At 34.7% G+C, this 10222-nt stretch overlaps 2 protein-coding genes across 2 annotated transcripts; one reads left to right on the top strand and one right to left on the bottom strand.

The window, feature by feature from the left end:
- Positions 1-3737: 3737 nt before the first annotated feature.
- LOC125859623 (uncharacterized) lies at positions 3738-7583 on the top strand. The gene is made up of 6 exons (XM_049539406.1): positions 3738-4024; positions 5119-5268; positions 5576-5834; positions 5978-6196; positions 6294-6436; positions 7156-7583. The coding sequence occupies exons 1-6, from the start codon at positions 3755-3757 to the stop codon at positions 7453-7455; spliced, it is 1341 nt and encodes a 446-aa protein (XP_049395363.1). The 5' UTR covers positions 3738-3754; the 3' UTR covers positions 7456-7583.
- Positions 7584-7598: 15 nt separating this feature from the next.
- On the bottom strand, positions 7599-9857 carry LOC125859624 (uncharacterized). Its single transcript, XM_049539407.1, has 5 exons — positions 9721-9857; positions 9561-9634; positions 9370-9449; positions 8896-9047; positions 7599-7908 (listed from the first exon to the last, which is right to left on the bottom strand). Exons 1-5 carry the CDS (start codon positions 9818-9820, stop codon positions 7826-7828), a joined length of 489 nt encoding a protein of 162 aa, XP_049395364.1. The 5' UTR covers positions 9821-9857; the 3' UTR covers positions 7599-7825.
- Between the last annotated feature and the right edge of the window lie 365 nt (positions 9858-10222).

Consider the following 10222-nt stretch of genomic DNA (forward strand, 5'->3'; position numbering starts at 1 on the left):
CTTTAGCTATATGTCCTAGTTTTCCACAATTATAACAAGTACATTCAGTTATTTTTTTCTTTGGTCTAAATGGTCTTTTGGTATTATAATTTTTATGTAGTATTTTCTTCGAGGTCTTTTGTACTTATACTGGGATTTATATTTTTTATATTTGCTTGGTTTCTTGTATTTCTTTTTATAGTAGTTAACATTACATCCAAATTGGGGTGCTATCTTATCTTTACAACATGCTAAGTTTTTTATTATGATTTTTTCCATTTTCCTTTCTTCTCTATATCTTTCACATATTTCTGAATACTTTTTTTGTAAGTATCTTATTCTTGCTCCTAAAGTATCTCCCCAAGGTTTACTCTGATATTTGATTTCTTGTGTTGAAGTGTAAATTTGGATTGGTAGTTAAAACCCGAAATTTGAGATTTGAACATTAATTGTGCAAGAATTGTTTGATTGAAGAGATTGTCATTGTATTTTTATTATTGAATTTGAAAGAAGTACTACTTCCTGTGGAAATGATCCCAACCCTCGGTTGGATTATATTACTACACGCGATCGTTGTTACTTGAATTGGAAGTTGTGTCCTTGATTACGCCAAACATCAATGAGGTGAGTTTTTGGTTTGATAACTGGACGAAGCAAGGAGCTTTATTCTACACGGATAATCAAAGGGGCGGAGAGGAAGAAATAGAAGTGAATAGATTCATCACAAATGATGTATAAGATGTTCAGAAGCTGAGCCAAGTGTTGTCCGAAGAAATGGTGGAGTATATCATTGAAGAAATAAGGCCACGCATATTGGAGAAGGAGGATAAACCTTGGTGGATGGGTAATACGAATGGGAATTTTACAGTCAAATCAGCTTTTGAAATGCTGAGACACAAAAAGAAGAAGGAGGCGTGGAGGGATAATATGTGGGGCAAGCACATTCCTTTTAAGATGAGTTTTTTACTATGGAGGATATGGAAGGGTAAAATTGCAACAGAGGACAATCTTTAAAAAATGAGGATTAGTATGGCATCAAGGTGCTACTGTTGCGACTCTTTTGAGGAGGAGACCACACAACATCTTTTTCTAACAACTCCCATAGCCCAAAAGCTATGGAAGCATTTTGCTTCCTGTGCAGGTATTCCTCAACAAGGAGGATTGCGACAAATGATAACAGCATGGTGGGAAGTTACTACTCCTATCAAACTGAAAATCATATTTCAGGCAATCCCAATCATTATACTATGGGAACTATGGACAAGAAGAAATACAATAAGACATGGAAGAGATATAACTCTAGAGAAGCTGAAGCATCAATGTATTCACTCTATTAATCAGATGATAAAATTGAAATTGGATAAGAGTACCTAAAGAGTGGACAGAAATAGTCAAGATACTGCGGGAATACAAACCAAAGTTGCACTACTATGCAGTGAGCTGGAAGAGACCTCATCAAGGAACAATTAAATAAAATATGGATAGAGTGAGTAGAGGGAATCCTAGAGAGAGAGCATATGGATTTTGTTTGAGGGATGATCAAGGAGACATTATTTATGCGGAGGCAAGGGGGTTAGGGCATAGAACTAACATGGAAGCGGAAACTATAACAATTCTTAAAGCACTCAGGCATTGCAAAGGTAACAACTACAGAAATTTTGTCTTAGAAACAGAATCTCTAAGTATTAAAACGTAGTATGCAGTGAATGGAAGGTCCCATGGCAAACAGAGGAAATACAGGAGATAATTAATTCAACACAAGCACAGATTCAACATGTGTTCCGAGAGGCTAACAGACTAGCAGATAAATTAGCAAATGAAGCATGTGAACAAGAGACTGCAGGGGAATGCAGGGGGATTGTGAATACGGATAAAGAAGAAATAACCTCTCTACGAATTAAAACAAGGAAAATTACAGTAAGGCAATACATCAGTAGAGGGGTCAAGAGGATTAACAGAGAAACACATAGTTATGTTATGTACAGAACGCCATGAACAAACATACATTACTGTGAATAAAACTAAGCTACATAGCCTGGCTATGTCAGCTTACAAAAAGTTCCAATTGCAAAAAATGATACCTTCAAGTCAGGTAAGGAGAGTAGACGCTGAGACTGAAGAGGAAATCATATATGAACCAGACTGTGAGCATCTTGAAATTTCTATGTCCACTTCAGCTGGAAAGAAAAAGAACATATTGGTGAATGAAGAGGAAGAAAAGATTGAGCCACTGGAGTATTCCACTGCAAAGGAACACCAAATCAGGAAGCTGGGAATGAAATATGGAAATGACAAGGATGAAACCCTTTTTAGCGTTTTATGTTTTTGCTTTGGGCCGGAATTTTCGGGCCTTTGTTTGTATATATTTGTGTTGGTTGAAATAAAGGAGCAGCCAACTCCATAAAGTTAACCAAAAAAAATAGTTACTTTTTCTCTCAATATTATGGGTATATTAAATCATATACAATATAAGCCTTTTATAAACCTCAATTAACTTCGAAAGTCAAGTCTACCATAGTGCATGTGGGCAATGGACATACACTACATATTTTGCTTACAATACTTCACTTATTATTGATCTTTTCTTTTAAAAAGGTAAACTGCATAAATTAATAGTAATATATTTTTTAAAAAATTATGATTCTCTTATTATTTAAAAGTTAAAGATGATACAATTGATTTGCATCTCATAATGGCTTTTATATCATAACATTATTTATACTTATAAAATCATGCTAGGATTTCTATTTTAATGAATTTCTTTAATTATATTTGTAATTATTTTAAACTATTAGTATATTTTTGCAATTTATGTTATTATATTATTCTATTATATTATAAATTAAAATTTTAAAGCTTTTCAAGCCTCTAAATAGGGGTGTTCATCGGTTAGTTTTAGGTCGGTTATTGGTCAAAACTAAAATCAAACCAATTTAATTGGTTTTTAAATTATCAAATTCATATTAAACCAAATACACAATAAATTTATTGGCTTGGTTGTTATCGATTTCAGTTTGATTTGGTTCAGTTATTAACCATACACAAAATCTGAAAAAATGATTTTTCAAAAGAGGAAGAAAAAGAAAATATTTCATTCAAAACGGAAAAATAATTAGAACGACTAACATTACAGAACTTCCATTCACTGAATTTATTGTGAATAACGCTTCAAAATTCACCATTTTATCCTAGAAGCAAGAGACAATGAAATTCCTAGTCATACCAAAAATTGTGATTGAGACTCACATACATAAAATAAACAAGATAAATATTTTCGTCTGGAACGTTTTTGCTTTCATGAATAAATTATACATAAAATTTGTTGAAAACAGATAGAAGGTCCTTAAAACTGTTTTAAAATAATGCATTATAATAATCAAATATATGTATATAATTTATCGATCAGCTCAGTTATTTTCTTCAAAAAAAAATTAATAAAACAAAAATCAATCCATACTAACGATTTTTTAAACAAATCAGACCCAAATAAAATTAATTTATTTAATCTATTTGATTTGATTTTTCTATTTGGATTGATTTTTATCCCAATCGAAAATATGTCTAAACTTACGTGTTACACTGGGCTTTAGGCAAAACACCTCATTTTAAAACACTCATATTATGTGGTTCAAATTCTGATGTGGGAGGTGAGATTTCTGACATTATTATTGTCCACACAAAATGCCAAGTAGGACAATCGTCCACGTGTCGCAAATGTGAACCTACCATCAACTCCATATACATGACCTCTGTTAATTTGTAAGAAAGAAAGAAAATGGCAGCAAAATCACCAGTTTTACACTGTACATGGGAATTTGGATCCAATTTCAGTAGTGGGCTACCTATAAAGGGTCTTAATTTTCAGTTAAAAAGTAGAAGAATCAAAGCTGGAAATGGTGTTTGTTTGGTTGTATCTGCTACTGGTAAAAATTCTGAACAGAGCAATGAGTCTGGTGTTGTTAATGGGAGCAGATTCTACCTCAATTTCACTGGATTTCCTTTCCCTCTTGGCCCTTTCCTCAATAGACAAACCATTAGAACTGAGGTAAAATTATATTCGTTTTCACTGTTTCCTTTGGTATCATTTTAGATAGTTGTAATACATAAACATGTCTTTTAACTTGGTGTCTATGTCCTTCAACTTTAATTAAGTGATATTTATAAACTTATGTAAAATTGAACAAGTACACATATATGTATGTAGCATGTGAAGGCATTTGTCCACTTGTTCAACTTTGTACATGTTTAAGTGTGTGTATATATCCAAAGTTGAAGGGCATTGTTGTTGGTTTAAGGTCAAGTGAAAAATCAGATTTATGTATTATGCATTTTAGATATCTTTGTTGAGAATATAATTCGGCAAATAAAAGTGGACAACTCAAATTCTAGATGAAATGGTTACACACTTAATAGAGTAGGCGAAGGTTCTAGGATCGAATCTAACCACCATTATTATCAAAAATATTTTCCTCGTGCTTGACCAATCACGTGGAGATGAGGCTTGAACTCAGGATCATGTTGTGAATTATATGACCACCATATTAAAAAGCTTAAGCTGTTGTGTTTATGTTATGTTTTTTTTTTTTTCGTTTTCCACGTGGTGTCTAGTACCCACGTTGAAGCCCGACTAAATCCGAATTCATGCTGGGAAGTCCCACATTGGGAGGTAAAGCGCTCCCTAACAAAGGCGACTCCGTACCTAAGGAAACTCGAATCCGATATCTCTTAGTTAAGGATGAAATAGTACTTACCACTCCACCGCAATCCGTATTGGTGTGTTTATGTTATGTTAAATCTGCAACAATGAGGATGGTAATTAAGTGTTGAATTTATTTAAACATTACTTATGAGTAAGAAACTTTAATATCCTAAACAACAACAACAATAATATATACCCAGTGTAATCCCAAAAAGTGGGGTCTAGGGAGGGGTAAAATATATGCATACCTTACCACTACCTTGGACTTTGGAATCTTACTATCTAGAAGTCTAGAACCATTTTAGCAAGAAACATTTTCTTGCTTTTTGAATTGTTAGCGTGTAATTTGGGTAATTGTTAGATATAGCTCAATGTTATATGTAACTAGAATTCAGCTCCTGTTTTTTGCTACTAACAGTATTATATCATTAGTATCTCAGGCTGTGAAAGACACCATATGGTTATTTGAGCAAGAGCAAGCACTCGGATTCAGCAGTGTTTCAACAAACATCAGAATGACCGTCATCAAACTTAAATCTGGTGAATTGTGGGTTCATGCTCCAATTGCTCCAACCAAAGAGTGTATTCAGGTAACTCAGAAGACATCATTCATAGTTATCATGTTTTCATTATATATATTGGATCCATTTGGATTTCCTACGTATTTTCTTAGTATATAAATGAGCTTAAATGGAGCAACAAAGACAAGTAAGATCAATTCATATACCCAACCCCAATTTTCTCGGGATCGAGGCTTAGTTATTGCTGTATTTCAAGGATTAAAATGATTATGAGGGTGTTTTGTTTAAGTAGTGACTGCTATTAGTAACACTTGGCTGTACTCATGTGCTTATTGTTTAAATATTGATGTTTACAAGTGTGTTTCGACTTTTGCAGCTCGTGAAAGAGTTAGGATATCCTGTGAAATATATTGTCCTACCTACATTTGCATATGAGCACAAAATATTTGTTGGCCCATTTTCGAGAAAGTTCCCAAAGGCTCAAGTATGGGTGGCACCAAGGCAATGGAGTTGGCCTTTAAACCTGCCTCTTGAGTTTTTCGGGATTTTCCGTGCAAAAATACTGAAAGATGCAGATATGTCAACACCATGGGCTGATGATATTGAGCAAAAGGTTTTGAGCTCTCCCGAAGTTGGTACGTAATAATAGATTCTGCTCTAGTTTTAGTCTGAAGTAAGGTTAATTTCACGTATGATCACTGAATTTTGTCACTATTACTGTGAAGTTGTTGTACCTTGTGTTTGAAATCTGATAACTTTTTCCTATTGGTTTAATTAGGAATTGGACCATATGTTGAGGTGGCATTCTATCATAAGAAGTCGAGGACGCTGCTGGTGACAGATGCTGTAATATTTGTCCCAAGTACACCACCTGAGTGCATTAGTAAGGAGTCCTTATTAGCATCTGCAAAAAATGGTTTGGCTGTTAAATTACTTAGTAAAGGAAAAGAAGTTCCAGAAGAAGCTGTCGTTGACAACAAAATCAATCGACAGAAAGGTTAGTCCTCTACTGATAACCAAGAAGCTGATGAACCGTTGCTTCTCAAAACAAAAAACAGATCCAAAATCTTAATTTCTCTGCATTTGTTTTTCAGGATGGGAGAGGATGGTTCTTCAGATTCTGTTTCTAGGTCCATCAAACCTTTTGGAGCCAAATGCTAGCTTTGCTCAGATGTCACAAAAGCTAATTGTTTCACCAATTGTAAAAACATTGGTTTTTAGCAAAGTTCCTGAAAAGGTAAGTCACCTTTTACCTTCTTCCATTTTGCCTAACTACTTTATACGCTTCATATTAAATTATATGTCGGTGTTTGGCTAGTCATGAAGTTTAAGAAAGAACGGAAAATTAAAGAATGTGTTGGCATGTCAATGGTTATAAAAACATAAAATGGATATTTTAAGATTAAAGAATTTTCAAATATAGGAAGGTTTTTGAACAGGTTAATATCATGTGAGTAATAGAATAGAGGGAGTATTACAGTATATGTTGGTTTATCAAGCAACAATGTGCTAATATCTGGAAGAACCAAACCAACCACTCTCTTTTTTCCTATCTCAAAACTATCCTTCAGTTTACTAGGTGTAATCACTAATCAGAATAGTAACGTAGCGGATTGATCAGTTTCACTGCTGATGAGATATATGGATGGAAACATTTAAGAAAAAATGAGATCAGATGTTTAGTTTAACCTCTTATAACTTCCTTCCAAGTGGACCAACGCCCAAAGAATTAAAGGAAAAGGGCAGCGAGATACACAAAGCTCGCATTGTCTCTATTAATTATGCACATACTTGTAAAACATATTAACAGAAATCGAGGATCAAATTATAACGATGGCTGCATTTCTCAATGCAACTGTTTTATCCCATACACAGTATTTTATGGGAAGATCCTTTTCTTGTTGGAAAAAAAATGTCTTTTTCTAAAAAATCTTGTCTATTCCTTCAAAACTTCAGGTTAGAGACTGGATTGACAGTATTGTTCGAGATTGGAAATTCAAGAGAATTATCCCTGCTCATTTTGCTGCTCCAATAAACACAAGCAGCTCGGATTTGTTAGCAGCCTTTGGGTTTCTTGACGATCTCTTGGGTGAGCGCTATGTGACTCGGCCTTCTCTCTCGCTTCTCTTCACTTCACTCTTAGGAAAGGCTGCTAGCTATTTTCCTCCAGATGACATGAGGACCCTATCATCCCTGGATCAGTTCTTAGTGTCTGTTGGAGCAGTGAAGAAAACTGTCTCAGGTCGCAAAAGATGACAGATTTACACATGTATACTTATTACTAGTAATGGAAATTAAATCCTTTAGCAAGAAGAAAGCAAAGGATTCTAAACTCACAGAAATTGTAAAAATAGCTTAATAGTAATCAAAAGAGCGTGGCTTGATTCTGTGCACCATATTTATATATATTGAGCTTGAAGCCCTAGTATAACGCAATTAACTAGTAATACATCTTAATCTAAAATGAAAATTAGCAAAACCCATAGCAGTTTTGAGATAACATAACGCCAAGATAATAAGCTTAAAACTGCATGAGTAACTATATAATACATCCCAATTTATATTCTGAAACAATTGTTACAGTCAACTGCCCAAGAGACACAAGGTAGTGCAGCTGTGCTGCAGCTCAAATATTCTGCTGGTTATTATCTTCATCACCAGTTGCATCTTCGAAGTCCAAGCCTACAATCCTCATCTTGCCAATGTTAACTGCAAGAATGTGGCAGATAAGATCAGGAGGCTAGAAAGAAATTACTTCCATGTGTCAGTAAAACAAGTTTAACATCCAATTTCGCAAATAAAACAATATCAGGACATGGTTGATTGTCTGTGTCCCCTTTCGATTGAGGAAAGATGGCGTAAGTAGCGTCTGGATGTAATCTGGTCAAACTAACTTCCTGAGTACAAAGAAAGTTCCCTGGATGAAATTTCCGGATTCTTAATCAAAACCAACACTGCAAAACCTTCATATCTACTTAAGTAGTCCATGGGACTTTATGCTGAAGGTCTTGATTTAGCCAGTATTTAGGAGGCAGCAATAAATAAATGTATCAAAAGATGCCAAAAGATCAGGAAGAGCTGAAGGAAAGATGGATATAAGTTTTGGACATACAAGTCGAGGACAGTTCTATTTTTATGATATCAAGAAAAGAATAACTGTGACTTTAAGAGATGTTTATCAGTGGAATGGCAGTTGAATACGTCTTCCATTCTTACATGATGCATATCTCACTATGTTGCTCTGACTTTTCAAAAATATTGTCAAGTATGTGTCGGATCCTAAAGGTTATGTATTTTTGAAGGATTCGGCACGAGTGCAGTAGCAATTTTGGAGAATCCAAGCAACATAGATATCTCATAAGAAGACCCAAACTTTCAGATCATAATACTACGAATTGGTGCAAATAATGGTGAAATTTCCTGGTTGGATGTTTAATTGAGGTAAACATTTGAAAAGCCTCTTTCCCTTCTTTATGTTCGGCTTATCCGGAAATAAAAAGTGCAGTTGGGACAATTAAAACAGCCGCAAGGAGCAACAACACAGAAACATACCGAAGTCATGAAATCCACTAGTCCAAAATTTGTTTCATATCCATATAAGATTATTAGAGAAAGCTAACACCATTATCAGAGACATATTACTATCGGAAGACAAATCTTCGTAAAGTGTAAAATGATGGCAATAGGGTAACATACCAACAGCATCTGTCCCGGCTAATTTGGGCATGAATTTGTTGATATGGTCCTCAGCTTCTTTACCTGCTTTCAGTGTCTCACACTCGAAAGAAACAAGAATCTTGTGCTTCTGTTCCTTCTCGTCAAGCATATTGACAACATCATCCTCCCATCTTGTGGCAAAACCAATTAGGAACGTGTTAGGGAGAGAATCCTTAAACTCGTATAGCCGGTCTTTTTGCCATATGTTTGACCATCATTTTCAAGTACGTAAATATGCTTCTTCAGATTAAAGCAAGAAAGATATACAATCTGTTTTGCTACAGAGAAACCCTAGAAGAACTTTAGAAGGTTGGACGCAATAGATAGTCAGGAAAACCTCATAATTTTTCATATAAGTATCTGTTATGCTACAGCGAAACCGTTCAGATTAAATTAAGAACTTCCATTTTCTAAACACTCTTGAAAGTAATTTTAAGGCTACTCCTCACTCACCCATGAGCATGTTGAACATTCTGAATCCTAGCAGCATCATGTCCTCTGCACTCCACTATAACATCCCTTTCTCTTTTTCTCTGTGATATGGCATGCCACAATAAATGATCAAACTCTCTAAGCTAACAAGTTATGACAAGAGTTAATTTCTCAGAAAATTGGAAATGTTGAGTGAAAATAGAACCTCTTACATTGTAGTCAATAATTATGAGTTTCACCAAGCGGTAATCCTCACCCCTACTGCATTCCCTTTCACAAACCATCTCTTCCAACAACGACAAATAGAGTAGCAAGTTAATTCCAAATAAGGAAAAAATGCATACTGTTGCGAAAAATTGAGTAACTTTTTACCAGTTCCATGTATGCCATAGCAGATAGAATGAGGAAGGTGAATAAAGTGACCGGAAATAGACCCGTTATCTATTAGTGCTATTGAAGCAACCCCTTCCATTTCCTCTTCAGCTGCGGCGTAACCAAAAAGTTGTTATTACATATACAATGACATCTGCATATTCAAAGAAACATCTTACCCATTACTGCTGATGCTATGGTGACTGCGACTGTGAGAGATGGCGACAAGTGCGGGTAGCCGGAGAGGTGGAACAAAGGCTTTGGTGGGCCTGCAAATAAAGGGGACCATATAACAGTGCCAAACTTACCTAAATATTACCATTTACAATTTACGGCAGGCATCACTTTTAATACATTTATAATTTTTTTTAATGCATATTACATTAAACAATCTATCTATATATAAAAGGAGAAGAAAAAATGACACATGTCAACACCACAAATTTTCAGTATTTTAAATAATTTTAAATAATTAATAATTAAATAAATAAATAAATATAGA

The sequence above is a fragment of the Solanum stenotomum genome, chromosome 3, assembly GCF_019186545.1.
Source record: "Solanum stenotomum isolate F172 chromosome 3, ASM1918654v1, whole genome shotgun sequence".
Lineage (NCBI taxonomy): Eukaryota > Viridiplantae > Streptophyta > Magnoliopsida > Solanales > Solanaceae > Solanum > Solanum stenotomum.